Genomic DNA, 23,222 nt, shown 5'->3' with positions numbered 1-23,222 from the left:
CTGGAGTTTTTCGACTGCAAGCAGAGTGAAAGAAAACTGAACTCAAATATTTGTGTTTTTGCTTTATTTGGTTTATATGTTTTTAGGCAAGAAAGTAAGAGACACATTGGCTGGTGATAAATATAATAGTAATTTATTTTTTTCAAGCTGCTTACCAAAACAAAATGCTAAATATTAAAAACAGCAAATTCTAAAACTGACGTGCTGCTAGATTTTAGCTTTTAATCGCTAAAGTGAATGAACCTTGGCATTAGGGATTTGGTTGGTATGAGATTCTCACAATATGATAACCTTGAGTAAAAACTAAATGGTTTGGCAGTCTTAACAGAAAAAAATCAAAACTGTACAACATGATCTCATTGTGTTTATTTAACACTGCTTGTCAGTCTGCTCGTGCCTGGTGTAATTTTAAACAGTGTTACCTTGATAGGGGTGATTAATGGGGCTCCTTTAGGGTCCACTCCATGGCTTTCAGTGTTTATTGCGACCAAAATGATTTCCAAACAGCTAATTTATCGTATGCAGCAACAAATGGGGGAGGGGCAGCTATGTTAGTCTATGCTCCATAGAGCCAGATGAACTCAGGCTCTATGGAGCCTGGCATCTCAGTCAAAGGACTTTAAACATTAGGACGGGGATTTTTAACAGTTTAGAAAGTGTAACTTTTTAAACCCTAATAGATACCTAACCAACAATAACTGGCCAACGTCTGCTTGCAATCAGTTTTCTACATATTGACCGATTTTTGATTTTCTTTAAAAAAAAAAAAGAAGCTTATTAAATGTCTGTATTTTATTGTTGTGAAAATGTAACCTGAGAATTCACATCCTTGTTCAGTGACACAAAAACATGAATTTTCTCCACAAGTGTGTGTTGACATGTTTTTTTTTATCCTTACTTCCTCATGTCACAGACCTACCCACTGGATGGGAGGAGGGATTTACCTTTGAAGGTGCAAGATGCTTTATCAAGTGAGTTCAACACTGTTCTGCAAGCCACACACCCATTGCACCTTCACCCAAACACTGTCCATGTCCACACAGAGTAAAGAAATTAAACCACTTCACTGTCGCCATGCAAGCGGGATACCTTGATTATTAAACAGAAAGGTATTTATTTCCTCTTCAGTGACTTCAGATGAATGAAACATTCAGTCACCTGCATGGTGCTTCTGGAAACCTGCTCTGTGCTGGCAGTAAACACTGAAAGGTTGTAAATGCTTGACCTTTACTCCCGATTTCTTTGTAGTAAGAGGCTATCACAAAGTTAATGATTGCACAGAAATATGGTGCAAGTATCAGACAGACCAGGGTGTGTTCCTATTTAAAGCTGTCTGTAGTCACCAGACTTAATGTCTTTAGCCCACTTGTCAGATTCAGCCAGATTGATATGTTTTCTCTTTTTTCATCATTTATCCTCACTGTTTGAGTTGACAACGTGTGCTGAGGTTTGAAATGATGTTTTAATGTGCCTACACACTGTGAGATTTCACAACTTTATAACTTGAAGCTTGGAGCAAGCAAACGTGTAAACATCATGTTGAGTGCATGCGTTCAGTACTGTTAAAGGGTAAATAACAGTACTAACAATACTTCTGATGTTGCATCTCAGCTGTCTTCTGTGGGGATCCAGTGTATTCATTTAAAAGTGGAAGCAGTGTTCTGTTCATGTGTGTCATTTTCTGCTGCATTTTGGTTATTTGGCTGTTCGGAGAAGGTTTTTGCAGTGGTGACTTTGCAGCACTGGAATCCTGATTTTTGGTTGGAATTGTGCTTAAAGGTCTGTTTTGTCCGTAGACCAATGAAAGAGCCTCTTTTTAGTCGATCTGACAGTTTGACCTGGGGCCACATTTTTGAAGCAAACAATCGACGTCTTTTCATAATGTTCCCCTTTCTTCTGGGGCAGCCCCAAAACACACTGTACAGTGTCAGAGGCTGTAAATCTTTCTGGAATATTTTCATACCATAAAAAAGTATATAAAGTCTCCCTACATTAATTCTGCTTGTGCATGTTCTTCTTGAACTAATGTAACATCCAGTCAACTAAGGGTCAGTTACACACACTCGTATGCATGAATATCCATGCATTTTGGACCTTTAATGATGCACTGGATGCGTTCTTTTTGTAGGGTGAAATTATGATACAACAAACAACTTGAATGAATCGCTGCAACGAAATCCTTTGTTGTGGCTTTAAAGCAGAGTCTGTAAATCATCGTTCCAGAAATTAAACAAAGGGCCAACCACTTATGCTAAGACCTTGTTGATGTATGTACAATTTTGACCCTGTTTGCATTAGAGAAAATCCAAAACTAATTCAGTCATTTGTTGGTTTTTTGGCTCCATTAAAGTTGTGTGTAATCATACCCCCATCCTCACCACAAAAAAAGTGTGATTTAAATATGTCATTACAAGCTCAAATTAAAATGATATTTCAACCTATAACAAGTGTATGTAAACCTGCATTAAACCACCGAGTTCAGTGGGTCCACATAATCTGCACTTAGCTGTGTAGTTCAGTTTATCTTTCAGCAAAGACATAATTTACATTCTACTCTCTCATTGACATTGTAGTCAGAATTATGCACTGAAAGGATCAAAAGTACCGTCTCACAGTCAGTGCTGATTCATTATCCGCCCTCCAGATCTACTGATATAGAAGAACCTACCCTTGCACTTCACAGGTAGATATTTAGCAGTCAAACCTGCCTGAATACCATAATTCCACTGCACCATGATATCAAAAATGAAGGGTATTATGCCTTATTATCCGCACCGAATCCCCTCTCCTTCTTTGACTTGCTCATGAAATTGAGAAGCTTTACGTGGCGGTTCGCCAGGCCATCTGACTAAAAGACAGTCATTCCATATTCCCCTATTTTATCACTGATTCTCTGTGCAAAACAGATTTAGGGAGCGCCGCATTCATTAGCTGATCAGTGTGATTCTGGCTCAGTCCAATGATGCATGCTCACTGCGTTTTGGCGAGTGAAAAACGATTTGTTTCAGGTATCGGGTGAATTTTAGTCTTAGGTCTAAAAGTTTGAGGGAAGCCTTTTACGCCAGCCTGGTGTGCACTGTTGGATTGGCTCACCTCAGACAATTACCAACAAAATTCTGCTTGATAATAAATTTCAGAAATACTAAAACAATTTCAACAATTCTTCTTTTAGCTGTCATAATAATGCTCATTGTGCATCATAATTTAGCAAGCAAACACATCAGAATCTTATTTTATTGTGATGGATCTCAGTGCCTTCTGATGACTTCCTCTCTTTATTTCTTCATTTGTGTTGCGGCTCATTAGTGATACAAGTCATTGTGGGTCTAATTTATTTCTGTATAGAGCATTTAAGGAAATAACCGAAGCCTAAATGAAAACATAACCATGGGCTCCCTGCACAGACATTTCAAAGGACAATATCACCTGATTCTCTGAACAATATCAGGATACATATGAGAAAAGCGTCCTGGTCTGGTAGTGAGTGTTTTATTTTTGACACTTTTCTCCAGCTTGTTAGCGTGGTTTCCCCCTCCAGTGTTTTACTTAACAGGAGCCTATAGAATTCCAGTCATGTAGTCGCTAGAGCCAGAGTCATAAAGATGGCTGCATGCACAGTCCAAGGCACAGCAACGTGCTGTGATTATAGTCTGTTTCTCGATGTGCTGAAGCGTTAAGGAATAAAATGGTGTCAAGACTATTAATTACAGTGTGACTCATTGTTTTGATAGGAGATTCGCTGACAGGTTTATGAGATAACTGTGACTTGGACAGTCTGTGGGACATTTCGAGGTTCAATGCAAGGCTGCCAATAAAAGCCTCTGAGAACTCTCCAACACTATTCTCCTGCTGACAGCTGGATAAGCCTTGGATGTGCCTTAGGTTTTTCAGTAGGTTATTACTTTGTCATCGATTTTGTGTTTCCCAGTGTTATAAAGTTAGGACTATATCTTGTTTTTATTATGTAAGGAAGGTAAAACTGGTTTAAATCTAGAGATGCTCTGGACAGAAAATTGTATCTGATTTCTGATCTCCAGACACAGGTTAAAAGCTCAGAAAAACAAAACGGAGCAACCTTACTCTAATACATGCAGCCATGTTGTTGCCCTATTACAGCCTGAATAAACAGCAAACAAAACCCACTCATCTGTTTTGTATGCGCTGCACAACAATGGCTTTGCTCCATGCAAACCACAAATGGATCACAGCACCTACCTGGTGGTACACGCAGAGGAGGCTAATCTTCACCACGGTTTGAAGTTAAAAAGCTAGTTGAACTTGGACACTGGTGCAGACCTCCTTCACCCTCTCCACAATGCTCTCTGGGTCAAATCATAAATGTCTATCCCTTGTTTTTCTCTTTCCTCTCTGTCTCACTATGGCAAGTTTGGTTCTGTTGTTGGTTTTGCCACGAGACAACTGCGAAGTCATAGCTGACAGCACTACAACTTTGCAGAAAAACCATAACCATTATTTGCTTTTTATTTTGAAGGTTCTCCCTCCTTTGCTTTGGATGAATGAGTGCTGTTTTTGGCCTGAAAACCCAAACACAGGGTTCACCATGGACCACCGCGGCGAGTTGAGTGCATGTGGCTTTTCCTTTTTTTTTCCAACTTCATACACCTCACTGATACTGAAAACTTGACTTTTGTTCTTCCCTCAGTCGATACTGAAGAGTGGTTTCAGATGGTCTCGGTAGCGTTTATGCATAGATTTTCCAGAAAAGAAAATGATTTTTGGGTTTCCTGCAGGGCTCATCAAACTGAAGCTCACTGGCTCACTGAAGAAAGCGACAGGTTTAAACCCATTTGTTTCTGTAACTTTTTGTGCTCTGCAAATGCTGCAGAAAAAGATCTGGCGTATTGTCATGCTGGCTCTGTGAGAGGGCTGTTACCATCAGGTTACACAGCGTGAGTATCAAGTAGCAGATTGTGCTGACGCAGACTGTCCTCTGATGCTCTGTGCTAGCACGGAAGAGTTACAGGTTGTTGGTGTGACAGTGCAAACTAGAAACATGGTCTCCCATAAGGTTTAACTGTAGCACAGGGAGGGTAAATGAAGTGGATGCAGCTTAAATAAGTCAGCTGAGACGTTCTGCTTTCCTAAGACAAAAGGTTTTTCTTGTTTCCTAGGTTGATTTTGACTGGCTCAAAGTGAATTGGGTAGAACTTACTATACTAGTAGGGTAACAAGGAGGTCACTGAAATTTACAGAGCTGGAAACTGTTAACATTTTCACCACGTTAAGCTGTGAAAATGTGCCCCTCTTCTGGTAGTACGCATCAGTACAAAATGTCAGATTTAATTTTGTTAAAGTGCCTGAGCATCCAAAAGTGATTACTGGCGTTTTAACCAGCTCCGTGTAGCTCCCTGAGGAGAGAGCAGTCGCAGTAGTTTGAGAAGTAGCTCAAAAGCCTCAATTCAAGCTTTTTAGCAGACATATTTAAACTTTCGCCACGACAAATAAACCTGTTGGTAAATCAGCGAGCCTCCATCCATTCTGCTGCTGTGGTTTTGAAGTAGCTGAAACAATAATCCACATAGCACAGTAACCGACATCCTCTTCTTTGGATTAACTCAGTTGTTACTGTAGATTGCAGGGCTCGCCGCCACAGTATGTTCATGTTCAACTTGTTTTTCATTGTATCAATAACAGCATTTTCATTTTTGCACTTACAGTTAGGCTTAAGTATTAGCCTGTAAAAATGTTGCAGATTTATTTTCCAGTGGAAAATAATAAGTTGGGACAGAAAAAAACAAAAAACGTAACATTATGTTGGCACAGTATTCATCCTAATTAGTTTTATGTTAATGCAGGAAGTGTTCACAGGAATTATGCTGAGAATAAGCAGGTGCATGTTAATGCCAATTCCCTCTGTTTTCTATTTTGGTCATATTAATTCTATATGGGAAATATAAGCAAAGAAAACTAACCACACTCTGTTACTTGCTTCAAGCAATGCATGAAATAGATGCTGGCTTGTTTTGAAGAAGGGGTTATTAATCAGTACGCCTGAACCTCATAGTGTTGTTGAGCTGAACCAATTTTGTTGCTGTCCGGGTCTTTCATATCAGTACCTTTTGGCGGCATGCTTTGAAGGTAGTTTACTGGTTCTGAGTGTTGGTAATAAGGATAAATTACCATATAAAACATAACTACTCTGTAGAACTTGTCTTTGCATAATTCAACACAGAACAGACGCCAACTGAAATCTGACCAAATGTGGCGGGAAATCTCAACAAGGGACCTCTGTTTTGTTGTTGGCTTATTTTCTGCTTTGAAGACCGACACTCGCTCACTACACATTTAAAAGCTGTTGTGTAGAGATGCTCTCTGATCATCGTTATTGCTTTCAAATGTGTCATTTAAAGCTTAAAACCCAGTTTTTGGAAACCGCTTCTCTTCTCAAGCAGCAGAAGGTCTGTGTCAACAGCACTATCTGATAACCACGGCTAACCTTTACGTTTTTATCAGAGGGAAACTCAAACATTAGCATTATTGTTTCCAACTCTTTCATTGAGGATATTAAGTATTGGATTGCCTGCTGATTTTGTAGGTTTGTGCACTTGCAAAGAATGAGTAAAGCTACAAAATCAGTCTGATGGTAGTTTTACACTAATGCAGAATATTTATCAAAAATCTGGGAAATACCTTGCATAAAAGGTATCTGTCAATGGATGAAAGTTGATGACCTACAAAATGCAATTTAAACTCCAGCAGAGTGTCTAGGTAACCATGAAGGTGTGAATCAATCAGTTAGTTAGTTGGCATCAGAATCAATCCTGTTTATTCCAGCATCTTCACCATAACGAGGGAGACCTAAGAGCTGCCAAAGGATCAGGGAAAGATAGTAGATCTGCAACAAGGCTGGAATAGCCGATACCATCACTAAAAAGTTGGGTGGTTAAGATGACTGCCGTTGGTGTGATTGTTTGGTCAAACAGTCGTTCTTGGACTGGAGCTTCACGTAAGATCTTGCCTCCTGGAGTGAGGATGATCATTAGAACACACGGATCCAGCCAACATCTAGATGGGAGGAGCTTGTTAATGATCTGAAGTCCATTGTTTCCATGGGTATCATGGTGTGCTTCTATGCATTCAAATCTCACCAATGAGTGTTTCAGTTAACTTCTGAATAATTATGAGAACGCTTGGAAGGATTAGTTTAGGATTAGAAGAAGAGCAAGGTTGAGTAAGACCTACACCATCTCCATAGTGAAGCATGGGGGTGTTTTACTGATGAGGGTACGGGATGATTATTCTGGTCCATGTACCATAAAATCCTGGACAAGAGCCTTCTTGCCTTTGTCAAAGCACTTCAAATGTGCTCTCCCCTGCTCTTCTCAGCAGAAGAAGGGGGGGGGGGGGGGGGGGGGGGGGTTGCGGTAGTCCCGGAAGTTCCGGTTCTCCTGGGGTTCCTGTGGTCTGGGGGCCCTTTAGATGTCTATTGCTCGGATCTCCTCCGTATCTATCCCAGGACCAGGGGGGCTGGTCTGTGGCCCCTCACACTCATGATTGCATATTTTTATGGAGAAACCTTGTATACACAAGCGCGCTCACACTCAGATCCACAGGTGTTTAAATTCAGATGTTAACAGATACACAAATGTTCTATACTGAGCCGCATTTACCACTAATTACATCTGGCATCCATAAGTACTGTGCACTTTGGTAAAAAAAACTGTTATTATGTATGTTTCTGCAGGTGTAGAAGCAAGCAGGGTGTTATCTTGTGATCTATTCATCCTTCTTTCTCTCCTCCATTCTTTTCTCCCTTTTTCCTTTTTGCCCCACCTCTCTCTCTTTCGTGCCTCTTATTTTTTCCTTTTCGTCTCTGTCTCCGTGTCCGTAACAATTGAAATAATCCCAAAGCAGTTTCTAATAAGGTTTCTTTTATAAATATCAAGCAGAGCATTAAAGCGTTAGTCGTAGTGCTCCACTTGTGAAAGTAAATCTGTTGGGCTTCTTCTTGGCACTCAGACAACAATTCTGAGCGCTACTCTGCCAGAGAGGACATGGTTAAAATAAACAAAGAAGAAAAAAGAAAAAAATGTCCTCTGGAAGGGTCTTTCATCATGCCTGTGAGCATAAACATATTACTATGGCAACAGGGGGTTGTTAAAGGAGAAGCACATTTAGATCATGAAGTGGCTAGATATCAGTCCTGCAGAAAAGCCGTGGATGAAACTTTGTGTAACCAAGGGGCTGCGAGAACAGTTACAGGAGTTAAAGAGTTTTAGCAGAGAGGAGTGGGCTAAAATCCCTCCTGAGATGTGTTTAAACCCTCTGACCCCCAACAGAAGCTATCTTAGTGATGTGCTTGCAAGTATGGGTTTCTCTAGTAAGTACTGGGTCATGTTCCACTGGGAGATCTTAAATGTATTTGACATTTATTCATTTTACTTTTGTCTAGAATTTTTTTTTTGTTAGCCTCTACATTAAAAGGAAACCACCAGAAATATTAGACACTGCTCATTTCCTTTTAATTGTGCAAACTATCAAAACAAGAGGTGCACTGATTGCAGATTTCTGGCTCCAATCTTTAAGAAGCCTGACCTGCCGATTCGGATTTTGGCTGATAACGATTTTTTTCATAACTGACACTGTCAGGTGGTATGAGTCAAAATACACCTTTAATGTTTCAATCTTATTTTATTGAAAAACATTGAACAATACTAGTGAAACAATACAAACTTGTTTTAACTTCACATGAGGTAGTGCTCTCAAATATGAATAACAAGTTTAGAGCATTGAAGTTCCTTCAGTCTTTCATTTTTCACATTTTATAAACAGACAAAACTTGCACAACAGGTTAGACAAGTAGATAAGATCGGTGGATGAGATAGGTTTTACAAGTAAGTATCGGTCGATTGCTGATCACCCAAAATTAGCAAAGTCGAGGCGGATTGATTGGCTGGCTGATCGATCTGTGCACCCCTAAAACAAGCAAAACCATCAGCACTTTAAATACTTATTTCCCTAAAAAAAAAGCCATAACCAGAAATAATGTTATTCTATAGTGTTCTTCCACAGTCAAATCTTTTTTTATTAGTGGCCAGGGCATCTAAAAACCTACAGCTGCCTCATCATAAATCCATTTTACTCATTGAGGAGAAAGGAGAAGCAGGAACTGAGCAGTTATTTTACGTGTTGCTTTAAAGCAACAATTCAAGTTGTTAAGATGGCAGCTTTAGATCCTGTCACAACTCATAAAATTCTTGGTAAATCACAGAATAATGAATCCTACCCATCCATTCTGCTGCTGCAGTTCTGAACAAGCTGAAACAATAAATCGCACATTACTGACATCCTCTTCTATGGATCAACTTTCCCTTTGCTGTAGATGATGCAGCATATGAAAAGTTTGGAGAAGGGACACCGATCTCATGTTGAACGTCTTTTCAGTCATCTCTAGTCATCTCATCGACTTGCAGTCATTGACAAAACAAATTGTCGACTCCTATTAGGCGTCTGTTACTGCATATATGCAGGAAGTGTTTGCAGCAGTTATGCTAAGAATAAACAGGTGCAGATTGATGCTATAGCTCAGTAATCGGTTTGCTTTTTTTGGTTTCATTAATTCTGTTTGGCAAATAAAATAAAATAAAAAAAGATAAATGACCACACTCTTTAAACCAAAGCTAACTACTTCAAGCTATGCAATAAGAAAGCAGTTGGCTTGTTCAAAGAATGAATGACAGAATAAAAGGTACACCTGATCCTCCTGGTGCTGCTGAGCTGAAGCCCATTTTTGTTGTTGCACAGTACAATTTGGTGTGTGTGAGTGCTCATCACAAGAATATATTACCATATAAAATATAAATATTTTACAAGTTTATTATGTGGACCATAGGTTTGCATAATTTATCTGTCAACAAAGAGACCTGGCCAATTATGACAGAAATATATCCAGGGCATATCTGTTTCGGTATTCGTTTATTTTCTGCTTTGAAGACCCACTCTCACTGATTGCACAGCTAAAGGTTTGGCACACTTTCCTCTCTGATCAATGTTAATGCTATGAAATATTTTATGGAATGATGTTTTAAAAAGCAAACGTATTTTCCTATCACTATGAAAAGGGTTAGGGTTACTTGGAAGTGAATAATATTGTCCCATATCCATACAAAGTGAATCTTGCGCCAAACGTGACACCTATGAGAGAGAACCAAATTTTGGAGCATACAGAGACAGTGATCGTTGACCATTACTTTTTGTACAGTCTCTCCAGATGCTCCGTCATCCAGGGTCCTCTCCTATGCTCTCTTCTCTTCAGCTGACCCCACAGATTTCCGATTGGATTTAGATCTGGTGAGTGAGACGGCCATGGAAGAAAGACCCACTGACGACCTATTTTCATTTTTGTCTGGCAGAAAACTTACATCTTTTGTATTTAAAAGACCTGGTCTTTTAATAGAGTTCATGATATCATGAACATCAACAAGGTTTCCAGGGACTATGGAAAAGAAGCAGTCCCACAGCATCACAGCTCCTCCACTATACTTAACAATGAGGATGAGGTACTTTTTCAAATATTCATCCCTTGTTTTAAGACAGTTTGATGAGGTTGGTCTTATCTGAATAAAGAACAGGGTTCCAATAAAATGTCTGTTGGCATGTAGATAACAAGATGCCTATCGAATGGTTGTTATGGAGACTCGGGGACCCCAAGATGACGCTACAGTTCTCTAACAATGACCTTTGGACATTTTTATTTACCTTTCTCATATCCTCCTCACTGTGGGTGGTGACAATACAAGCCCTGATCCTCCTTCAGTTTTGTTTTTCACAGTTCCAGTTGTTGCTTTTTAATGGTGGGTCACCGTACACATGGGTAAGATTAGGACCATAGCTATTTTCTTGTGGCGATTTCCTGGTTTTGGCATGTTCTCTTGACAAAGAGAAATTGGCCTCTGTGCCATTTTTATAACCTCTGGGAAACATGGAACCATGGATTACTGGAAAATAACAATTACAGTTCAACGTTTCTTGACAATCTGATCAACTTAAAAGAGTAAAGTCTAAATTATTATTCATATATATCTTTTCATGGAAGTTTTCTTTAATTTTCATTGTGAGCAATAAATGATTGCTGTATTTTAAGGATTTTTACACATCTTTGACAGGGACACGTATGGAAGGTATTTTGACTGTTGTACTTGCAGCTGATTCTTTAGACAGCTGAAAATACACTTAATGTCGAACTTTGATAATTGTGTTTCTGTTCTTAACTTCACAAATCTCTTTTACTCTGTAGTTTCATTTTCGAAACTTGAAACCTCAAGCTTCAATAAAATTGGAGATCTTATCGGAGTCTAAAGAATGCCTCACCATAGGGTTCTTGTTAGACAAAGTGAATAAAAATCAGTCACGACTGTGCTCGCATTGATCCTCATTCTGTCTGCCGGTTTGAACTGACTCTCTTTGTAGCTTTACCTGAAATCTAGGAATAGCTTGGAGCCTATGTCTTCATCCTTCAAACCTGAGATGATGAGTCCCTCTGAACCCTTCTTTGTTGCCAGACCGACTGTTACGACAGACGTGTAAGGCTCCCCTCTCCTCTGCAGGGAATGAGCTGAGTGCCTTTCTGTGAGCTGAGCCTTTTCAGACCTAATTATGTAACAAGAAAGCTCAGTTACATCGCTGAAAATGAGAGAAGAGACACAATTGATTGGACAGAAATTCAGAGAAAGCTGGAGACAACATTTCCATTTTAAATATATTTAAATACTGGGATACGTTTAGGATTCTACAGCTAGCTAATTTAAGTCATAACTAGCAAAGAAATACCAATAGTGGGCCCAGAATGGTTAAAATAAATAAATAAATAAAGGTTTTGGAGAATTCTATAGTCAAAATATGGATGTAAATGTGATGGAGAATCTGTGGCCTGACCTTAAACAGGCTGCTCATGCCCGAACACCATCCAATACGATGGAAATCTTCATTTAAAATCTGTGCATTGTTCTTACTCGGGTTATCTGAAATTTATTTGATGATATGAAACATTTGACAAAAATCCCAAAGCAGTTTCTAATAAGGTGACAAAAACAGCAGAAAGAGAAGACATCTGTTAGAAAGCAAATACTTCTCCTTAGAACTGTACGTTTTTATTTCAGATATGACATAACTTTGTATCTCACCAGGTAATAAAATGAAGTAAAATCTAAATTTATCCTATACGATGCAGATATCCTTTTTACTAAATCAGTAACAATACCCCTTTGCATGAGACTCACCCAACTCTCGGGCTCGTAGCATTGAAAAAGTACTTCAAGAAATAAATCACGACGGGAACAAGAACAGCAAGTTTCTCTTATTTTTGTTACTATGGCTACAACTTGTCCCAGCATGCATTTGATGAGAGGCAAATCACACTCTCGAAACTCTGTCACACTAAGATAAACAAAATCACTCACATGGATATTTTTGTTTTGTCATCCTGTCATCTTTGTCTTATTGGAGCGACTTTAACCACCTTTAAAAAGTATCAGGTGACAACGTAGTGGAAATCTACTCTGCTTCGGACCTGAGGATCTTCTGTCTGTCACTACAAACTACTTCCACTGTACTGACAGACAGGATCTGCTGGATGAAAATGGTAAATATGTGGGCGCTGCAAGTTAAACAAGGTATTGATTTTTTCTGGAGGGTAGGAGTCCCATTGTTACTTGTGTGTTGCTTGAGTCGGTGTGGGTTAATACATGAGAGAAGATAAGGGGTTTTCTCTCTGATTTTCTGTATATTATGTAAGAAAAACTATGGACTGACTTTTAAACAAACATTAAAATTATCGTGAAATTATCTTTCAATGATTGGACATGCAGTGCCTTGTAGTATTAACAGCCTTTAAACTTAGTTTTCACATTTTTTCACATTACAACCACAGATTTCTTTGTATTTCATTAGGATTTTATGTGACAGACCAACACAAAGTAACACATAGTTGTGAGGTAGATGGAAAATTATGGTTGTACATGGTTTTCCAATCTTTTCACAAACAAATATCTGAGAAATGTAGTGTGCATTTGTATTCAGCCCCCTTAGTAAGACCTTTTATAGAACCATCTTTTGCTGCAATCACTGCTGCAAGTCTATTGAGGGATCCCTCAAGCAGCTCTAGAGGTTAACAGTTATGTCCTTCTTTACAAAAAACAGCTCCAGCCTATGAACATCAGATTTATGGTCTTGTCACAGATTCTCAATTGAATAAAGTTCTGGACTTTGACTGGGCCATTTTGCCACATGAATATGCTTTGATCTACATTATTGCATTGTATCTCTGGCTGTATGTTTAGGGTTGTTATCTTGCTGGAAGTTGAACCTCCACCCAGTCCCAAGTCTTTTACAGCCACCAACAGGTTTTCTTCGACGATTGAGCTGCTTTGCCACCCCTGATAAAGAAAAGTGTCAAAAATTGTTTTGCAGGCAGGCCACAAAGCTCAGTTTTGGTCTCGCCTGACCAGAGCACCTTCTTCCACATGTTTCTGTGTCACTTACATGGCTTGTGGTAAACTGCAAAAAATAATATTTTTTAATAATGGCATTCTTCTTGCCCTTCTCCCATACAGGCCGGATTTGTGGAATGCACAACTAATTTTAGTCGTTGTGTCAGTGGATTTTCTCACCAGAGCTGTGCGTTTCTGCAGCTCACCAAGTCACCATGGGTCCTTTTTACTGCTTCTTCCTTTCTCTTATCTCGATTTAGCTCCATCCATCTCCATCCACCCTTCTAGAAACTCCGACCAGCTGCGCTGTCTTTTCTGAGGAAGCATCTCAACAGCATGATGCTGCCACCGCCATGTTTTACAGTGGGGGTGGTGTATCAAGGTGTCAATATGCCTGCGCTCTGATTTTATCCTTCCATTTGTGGATGATGGTTTGAACAATGCACCGTGAGATGTTCATTGCTGGGGATTTTGTTTCATAGCCTAATCCTGCTTTGAACGTCTCCTTGATTTCTATGGTACTTTTTGTTCTCTAATCTTCTCCAAGAAACCTCTGCTGCCTTCACAAAACGGCTGTATTTATTAAGGTGACTTCTGAAGGCAAGAAGCATCATTAGATTTTATTTTAGGTTATGAAAGGGTGCTAAATACAAATGTATGACTCGCTTTTTCGAAGTTTATATGTCAAACACATAAAAACCATAAATGTTTTTCTTCCACTTCAGTTATGTGCTGCTTTGTGTTGCTTTATTTACATTAAATCCCAGATAAATACACAGAATGTTACGGTTGTGAAGTGACAAGATGAAATAAAGGGTATGGATAGTTTTGCAAAGTACTGTAAGGCAATGTAGTTTCTGATCCTCTGATTCTCTGTTGTTTTAAATAATTTATTAAGAAAGAAATGTACTGTGATATGTTAATGCAGCTCTTAGACACTGTCAGTCACACACCAAACATTAACAAATATTACACCCTTGGGGTTGATCTGTAATTTAAACTGTGAAGCGCAGAGAGAATTTTTAATCACCCTCTCTGCAGAGGGATGTTCTGATTGCTGTCATTGCTGACTCTACAGATTCGTCAGTGCCTTGTAGTCTTGCCGCTCACTAATGTGCATAGTGTGATTTAAGAGGGAAACTCGGCAGATCTGGCTCTGCCGTGCAGCTTCCCTCTGTCTCTGGCTCCATAACTCTCTATTGTGAGGTTTGGTGCTGACTGGGAGGCAGGCGGCTTTGAGGTGCTCAGACTGCTCTCTCTTGCATCTCTGTCTCTGTGGGGCCTCTACCATCTGGCTCGCACAAGGAGAAAACAGTGTATGTGTCTGGTGTTTGGGCATTCATTTGTGAATATATGAGTGAAAAAGCCTCTGATGTACCTACCTGTCCAAGCTGCTGATTATGACAATTTGACTGTGAAAATCCATACAGGCACAAGTACAATATCTTGTTTACATATTTAGTAAGCAATCAATGTTCTTTATTGTTTATTTTATGGAATTTGTACTCATAATTTAAAATGAATGCCCCACTTTAATTTATTAGGGGTTAATATGTTTAGTTTCTGCTGTGTTGCATAGTAAACCAGATATTTACATACAGTTAAAAAAGACAGCCATTTTTCCTTTAAATCAGACTATATACTTATATTCTTACTATAGCAATAACTCCTGCACTTGGCAAGTTGCTCGCACTTCAAATATTTTTGTTCTCTTATTGCTGTCTATCTGTCTTGCTGCTGCCTTTCATAGCCAGGTCACCTTTGTGAAAAAGGTCTTGATCTTAATTGGTCTTTTATCTGATTTAATTATGGTTCAAAATGATTAAAAGATTCGGGAAACCCTAGATGGCAATGACATATCTTTGTAAGCTTCTGAAAATTTATTCACAGCATTTGTGTTAATTGGTGGCACACCTGTGCATATATTTTAAGGTAGCACCTCAAACAAACTGGTTCCTTGTGTGACATCATGGATAAATCAAAATAAATCAGCAAAGACGTCAGGAACTGTGGACTTCTAAAGTCTGGTTCATCCTTGGTTATAATTTTCAGTATAAGCCCAATGAGAACGTCGAAACATAGAACTTTTACTGAAGGATTATATGTCTCTGAGATGAACTGTCATGGTATGACATCTTTGGACTTGGTTTGTGTTTTTGTGTTAACTGTTGCTTAGGTCTATGTTTCCCTTTATTGTTAATTAGTTCCACCTGTCCCTTATGCCTCCATGTCTCCTTGCCACACCTGTTCTTAGTTCCTGTGATTACCTGCCTTTGTTTTCTCCCTGTATATTAGTTGGTCTGTGTTCTTTGTTCCCCACTGGTTCCTCTGTCACTATTCCTCATCACACCCTTGTTTAGTCTTGTGTTTTTCTACGTGCCTGCAGTAGTGAACTCTCATGTAAGTTTTTGTCTGGACTCTTGTGATACCTGAAGTGACTTTTTGCTTCACCTGGAAATCGCTTAATAAACCTCATAACTCATGCGGCTTCCAAGCTCTTGTCTGCGTATTGGTCCGATCCAAACTCAGAACGTGACATGAACATGTTGAAGCTGGAGCTGAAGCCGGTAAGAGAGTTTAATTATTCATATATAAAGCGATAAAACATTACCAAAAATACGGTGGCCGACAAGTGCAAACGTGCAACAAATGGTTAAACTCGCTGCAAACACATTAATGATGCAAACACACAAACACAAAAAACAACTGCAATTAGCAAACAATGCAAAAGAAGAATGATACAAATAGCAAAAACAGTTAAAGTTAAATTCAATCATAACACACGGGTTTCAATGAAGACTGCTAGATTGACTAACGTTACCTTAACAGATAATAGAGAAATGCAAACTATTATAAATCAAAGTCCCTAGAATGCTAATACTAAGGACGTAAATATGCTGCAGTTCTATAATATTGTAAAAGATTAAGTGTTTAAAAAGACAAGAAAGAAAACGTACCTGTTCTATCTTCTGTAACTTTCCTTAGGTTTCCTATGGGCATCCAGTTAATGTTTACTAAGGGTTCCATCTGGTCCCATTGGACTTGGTGGTCTACTCCCCCTAGTGGTCTGGCCCACTTCCATGTGGGTGTTTCACTGCTTTAGGGACGCTTCACAAAATAGATGCCATCATGAGGAAAGAACATTGCTTGGAAATACTGAAAAAACATTTCAGGAGTTCCTCAAACTGTACAAATGGCTCTTCCGAATAGACAAAGACCATAAGCATTATGCTAAATTAGTTACAAAGTCCTGACCTCAGTCCCACAGATAAGCTGTGGGCAGAGCTGAAGAGGTGTGTGTAAACAAGCCGGACTATAAACCTGACTCAGTTACACCAGTCCTGTTTGGAGGAATGGGCCTAAATTCCAGCAAACTATTGTGAGAAGCTTGTGGAAAAATATGTAAAACTTTTGACCCAAGTCATACAGTTAAAAAGGTAATTCTACCAAATTCTAAGGAAATGTTGGTAAACGTCTGAATTTAACAAAAGTAATGAATATTCTCTAATAAGATTCTCTTGCTTGTTATTCTGGCATTTAGTAAATAGTTTTAGTAATCTGACTGACCTAAAGCAGGAAAACGTCTGTCTGATTTATTGTCAGTGAGTGAAAAAGGTCATGTGTCTTTATAAAACATATGTTAATATATTATTTCAACTCATTTACTGCTTAGTAAGGAAGCACCACATTCATTCAGAATTTTCCCGCTAAAGGAATACCTTTATTTTCTTCCATCATATGCCTCCTCTGCACCTACACTTCTACATTTCCATTATAGCGCCTAAAAAGCTTGCCCTCTCTCTCCTCATCTCTGTTTCCCTCTCTTTGCCTCCTTTGGCTGTCAACTTCAGTTCAGTGGACACTGCATGGCCCAGTTGTTTTCCAGATGGTCTGTGATGATTAGGGAGCTCTTGGAAGACATCACTCAGCTGAAATGCTCTACAGCTGTGAGCTTGTGGGACACGATGTTTAAATGTCCATAGAGAATTTTGGACTAATGGACAGTTTCCTGTGAGAGATTGTGACAACTTCAATCTCTTAATTAGCCTTTATCCACATTTAAAGAGGCAACCAACTGGCTTTTCCCCCCTGTTCTCCATCTGTAGAAAGATGAACCAAATATCTGATTTCATTCACACCCTCATGAAACCAGTTTCTGGAAATATTACAGCCGTGTCTATTTTTCTCAGGTACAGTGCTATATTGATGTACTGGTTGTTGCCAAGTTTTCAATTTACCCGCAGCAGTCAAGGGATTAATATCATGCCCCCCTAGTGCTGAGGCTTTGGTTTGTTCACTCTCTGCTGTCTCCTTGCATCCCTTGCTCTGCCCCTTGCAGTCCTCCAATGTCCCAGAGCGGTTTCATGTTGTTTCTTTTCATAAGGGTTTAAATCTGCTTACAGTTCTCATCTAGATTTTATGAGCTTAGCGACAGTATTGGCTACCTACAGCCCCTGCTAGCACCACGAACTTTAGTGTACTTCATTGGGATTTTGTATTTTTAGGTGTTAAACCAACACAAAGAGGTGGAGAATTGTGGAGTTGAATGTAATTTAATCTCATCACCGACGCTGTTCTGTGAAAGCCTCAGAGTTTTGTTAGCAAATATTAATGAAAAATAAAAAACAATTAAAGCAAGGTTACATAAAATAAATTTTTTCCAAGCGTTAAACATCTCTTGGAGCACCAAGGTCCGTCATCTAAAAATGGAAAGAGTATGCCACAACTGCAGACCCACCCAGACATGGTCATCTACCTAAACTGAGAGGATACTCATGGAGAGGATTCATCTGAGAAGCAGGCATTCGAACTGGTGACGGGTGTTTCCACCAACGAAAAGAGGTTCCAAATCGCAAACTCTGGTTCACTTGGTTCTTCTGCGCAAACCGTAACATCACCTGGAGGTGGCGAAGACAAAGAACAGATCGTATAAACATTTATATGTTTGCAAAAACACATTAAACACACATTAACTACTTGTTTCCATTACACTTGCGGATGCTGAACATATGCAAATGAAAACATTGTACATACATTCCATTGTTTTCGCACGGAGTTGCCGTCTCATTTTCTATATTATCTGTTGTTTATGGATGCTCTCTTTTTGCAATAAATTACACACCGCTCAGCAAGCCCCGCTGCCTCGCTTTCCCCCCATGTTGTGTAACGCCCACTGTTACTGACTCATGCTTGGTTCCCAAAACTGGTGGAATGCATGTCGGTATTCAACAAAACACCAAAGTTCACAGGCAGATCGAACAGAATTGGTCCAAGAATAAAAGTTCCTTCGTTGGAAAAACGCTAAGAGGTTTACCATCCAGTTGGCTTGAGCTAAACTTCATCTATTTTTGCAAAGAAGAATCTGAAAACTTTTAGTATCTAGAAGTTCAAAGCTGGTAGTGATGGCTGTAATTGCAGAAAAAGATGCAAAAGTACAAAGTATTGACTTGCAGGCGTGGAATATTAATGCATATCACACATTTCAGATTTTCTTTTGCAAAAACCTGTCTTTGCATCTACTTCATAATTATATGCTACTTTGTGTTGGTCTGTCACATGAAACTTCAATAAAAGATGTCGATGTTTGTGGCTGTGACAAAATATGGGAAGGTTCAAAAGGTTCAGTTTATGATTAAGAGGTTAAACTGTAAAAATTCTTCTTTTAGTCTTACGTAAGAAAGATCCGCACTGATCTTCTGCTCAGTCCATCACAGTTGTTCAGGGACTTGAAGAAATCATTCATGTAACCATTTCAAGTGCCTTTTGAACCTCATCAAACCTGTTGCGTGCTGCACAGCCTATGGTACCTATAGCAAGTTGAGTGCTATGCTGTTGAAGAGGTACTTAGCAGATATAAATGGTAACCCAGGCCATGTTGACTTTGTCCAACAACACTAACTCTGAGTCTAGGTGCATCGCACTGATAGAGAGAAGGGGGCATTTAGAGCTTATTGGAATAAAGAAAAACACCGTCATGTTTTATTGTTTGTATGCATAATGGCTTGTTATTTTTTCTTAGGAAAGACAATATTGGCTGTAACAGCGATACCTAGCAAGTAGAGTTGTTGTTTCATAACTGACTTGAATAAAAGTCCTCTCCCACACTCTTGCTTAGACAAATATTTAAACTCAGTCTCTATTTAAGTTACTTTCTGTGATTGACTTTATTTAATGTCATCACTGGAGTTACCACAGGAATGCGCCATAGTTTAAGGTCAGGTTATTGCTTGGGATTGTACATAACCCTATCTTTATCTCTTGCCTCAGATCTTTCAATACTTAGCTTATTAGGGATCTGGGGGGGATATGGTCTTTTTGACCAGCATTGTTTACATTAAGTTAATTGTGGTCTTTTTTCTGCTTTATTTGAGTCAGTAGCACTGTCATTTGTTTACTGCATTTTATAAAAGGGCGTTAACTAACCTTTTGTATCCTGATTATCGAGGAGACCAAACTCAGGATGCAAGCAGTATTAGCTTTATTTCGACAAAACACCGTTCCAGTCTACCTTCAGACATTTGGTTCAGAGTAATCCATCTCTCCGTGCTTTCACACCAAATATTGGCTCAACAAGAACAGTTTTTTTTTTTTTTGGTTTCTCTTAGAGGCCATGTGTGAGATGAGACCAGAGTGGGTAGAACTGACAGAGGCTTCATAACTGTAGTGATGATCTCACCTCCCAGTGATCCATTAGTCTAATCAGCTGTCGGTCTACTGCAGCGTGTTCCTTCAGCAGAAGAAACGAGCATTGCTGGAAGTCAAGGGTCTGGTTTAAATATCAGCTCTGCTTGCTCGAGGATAAATACAGCCCTTCCCACGTTCGTGTTGTAATTCACAAATTGATGTGTGCGGGCAATCCCCCTCCTCGTCCCTCAATGAGAGGAAACCCACTGTTTCTTACAGTAATACCTTTGCTGGTGGCTTGGATAAATACACCCTCACTGTGGACCGTGACAGTGTAATTGATGTGTTTTTTGGCCTCTGTGCTGCTTGGGTGAGGTAGTGAGACTTTACGGCTACCTCTCACAAGTCCATTAACACTTCTAAGATTAAGAGTTCAAAGACGATGTTCTGAGAATTGGAAATATGTTCCTTATTAAGTGTGAAGTATGTTCATCTTGGTGTGGGAACTCAAAAGCATAACAGTCACAATTACAGAGAGATGTGTCATATAATTATATATTAGAGCTGCAATGGCTAGATGAATAATGGATTAGAGTATTGACAAACAAGTGAAAATGTGGGTATACAGTTTTCATGCAAAAATATTATCATGTTTTCCTTGTTCTGCTTTTGTCTAATGTAATTTAGCTTTATTTTTCTACATAATTTAGTGTTCATGTAGTACATTAAACAAATATTACACTGTGTTGCATTATTAAATAGTATTGAAAGTATGATTTGAAGCTACAGCTTGAATAAATGGGCTAAAACCTCATGCATTGCTGTAATGTTGGGGTGACTAAGTCGGATTTTTGATGACTGACTAGGGGGCGTCTTTTTGTGCTTTGTGATGCACGTCATCCCCTCAGATGTTTAGCCTACAATTGAAGTCATATTTTGTAGTGGGAATTAGTATATAAAGCCTCACGATTCACCGTTACCAACTCAATGTTTTAAGTCCAAATTAAGTCAGAATTTGTGTATTTCTTTCTAGAAATTATGAGCTGAGAAGTATTTCATAAATGTTATACATCGTCTGAAAAGCTGTAAGCTTTTATAAAAGGCACCTAGAGGTACTGATTTGGAACCATCCCGCAAATGAACTCTTGAGGTCTCCTAAGGTTTTTTTATGGCCCCTGTATGCTTATGTATTCATTGTTTATTTATGAAGGAGGGGGACTCATTAGTCATTCACTGTGACAGGGTAAATTTGTATACCAACCTTTGCTCTTTACCAGCAACTATTGCACTTTTAAATTTGCCTTGCTATCAAGATAAAATTCTATTTACCTCAAAGCAAAGGGTCCAATTTTTGAAAATATGTTCACTTATATTTTAAGACACAGGCTTCAGTGTCTGAAAGGAGTGTAATATATTGATATCGTTCTTAGCTTTTTATCCCAGCAGTGTTTTTAAAAGAATAGTAAATTGTCTAGATTTTATTTTCTCTTATAAAATAGATATATATTTATATTTGATAGTAAAATACAATCTAGTGGCAAGGCAAAATGTTGTGAATGTGTGAAACATTAATGCATCACTTTTAATTAGAGATGCACCGATTAGAATTTTGAGACCAACCTCTGATTGCCGATTTTTGTAAAGCTTCGACCTGCCGATACCAACTTTTGACAAATCCGGATTTCCTTTAGAGGGCTTTAATATAAGGAAATAGAATAACAGATTTTTATCAAGCCTCAATAATTATTTCTATTATGAGCGGGATCAATGTTGCCACAGTAAGATAGCAGTAGTAAAATAGGGTTTTACTATTATTTCAAAGCAAAGGCAAAATTATTCTGAGTTGACATTTTAAACTGCCATTAGCTTTTTACAGTTGAGATTAGCACAATAAGCACAGCTAGCATTACTGAAACAGTAGTCTCTATGTGTATTCACTGGACAATGTGGATCCTTTCATTAGCTCTGGGATTTCCAGGCGGCTGGTAATTTTTCTACATCCAAGATGTTTCATGACACGCAGAGGCTAAAAGCTCAAAATAAAACAACTGAGTAATTTTGTAAGATGCTCAGCCTTCTTGTTACCTGTTGAAAGTTTTTGCTCTCTCTGTTGCAGTGAATGTAAATGAGCAAACATGTCTCAACATGTTATAGAAAATGTGGTTTCTTTTTAAATACCTCATTACATCTGTCTGCTTCCTCTGCCTTCATTTTAGACACCGTCCAAGTTTAGAAAGAAACTTTTAGCTAGCAGAGACAGAAGACTTCAGGGTCTGTTCGACTGAGCGGACAATTGACCAATTCATCTGCAGGCCATGTCCACGTTTTTTTCCCAAGGACAGAAGACAGACTTGGGCAGTTTTAGGGGGTCCAATGGCCCTGAGTGGTCAAGACAATGATTCACAAATCCCCAGTTGAGTTAGGAAACGGCTACGATGTCTAAAAATGACCTACAAATTTGTTAACAATTTACTGAGATTGTTTAGATTCAAGAGTTCCGTATAACATTTGGAATAGCTTAAAACTTTTGCCAAGAATTCCAGAAAACTCAAGAATTGCAACAACTGACTAAGAATAAAATACGAATCAGTTACGAATTTAGGAACTTATTGTGATTCAACTAGGAATCCTAAAGTATTGACATTCTTGGCGATTTGTTCGTGTCTGTGTGGAATAGAGGCTGAACAGATTCCACTGAAGAGCTTTTAGCATTTTGCTTTCACTGATAGCAAAACGATCAGATTTATTAAATGTCGAGCTTAAAATCTGCTGATTCCGGTCATCATCCAATTTCTCAGTTCATCTCCTTTTAATGTTGCACAAATGTGAGCTTTATTTTCTCTAATGGATGGGTGTAAACATGAATACATTTTTAACAAATATTTTTAATGTTTGCCAACAAACTGGATGTGTTGCAGTTAGGTTTCGGATTAAATCTCGCTTTTCTTGTCATTATTAAAACCCTGACGTTTACTGAGCTATGTCTGAATGACAGATTACAGCTACTGTAGCTGATTGTTGACGCCAACGATGTTTCCTCCTATGTTTGAAAATAAATTCAATCTCAATATTGCTCTACGCTTGTAGTTGGAGAACATTGAGTTCCTCTTCTGCTTAATTAGGCATGAAACTCAGGCTGTTGGCCTGTGA

The 23,222-nt window shown here is 38.8% G+C and overlaps 1 protein-coding gene across 22 annotated transcripts in view; it reads left to right on the top strand.

Annotated features, from left to right (window-relative positions):
* The window catches only part of LOC124880035 (pleckstrin homology domain-containing family A member 5-like), a 110,801-nt gene that overhangs the window by 4,703 nt on the left and 82,876 nt on the right, over window positions 1–23,222 (top strand). For 21 of the 22 annotated variants that reach the window (XR_007041242.1, XM_047384991.1, XM_047384970.1 and 18 more), the window contains exon 3: window positions 914–971. Coding sequence is in view for 21 of the 22 variants with exons in the window: in XM_047384991.1 (XP_047240947.1) it covers window positions 914–971 (58 nt within the window). In the remaining variant the exon portion in view is untranslated. Of the gene's footprint in view, window positions 1–913; window positions 972–10,222; window positions 10,380–23,222 lie in introns of those variants that run through there. The other variant, XM_047385075.1, reaches the window with a different exon arrangement.

This window comes from Girardinichthys multiradiatus, chromosome 2, assembly GCF_021462225.1.
Source record: "Girardinichthys multiradiatus isolate DD_20200921_A chromosome 2, DD_fGirMul_XY1, whole genome shotgun sequence".
NCBI lineage: Eukaryota > Metazoa > Chordata > Actinopteri > Cyprinodontiformes > Goodeidae > Girardinichthys > Girardinichthys multiradiatus.
Note: the sequence above shows the minus strand (reverse complement) of the source record. Positions and strands in the feature narration are given on the sequence as shown.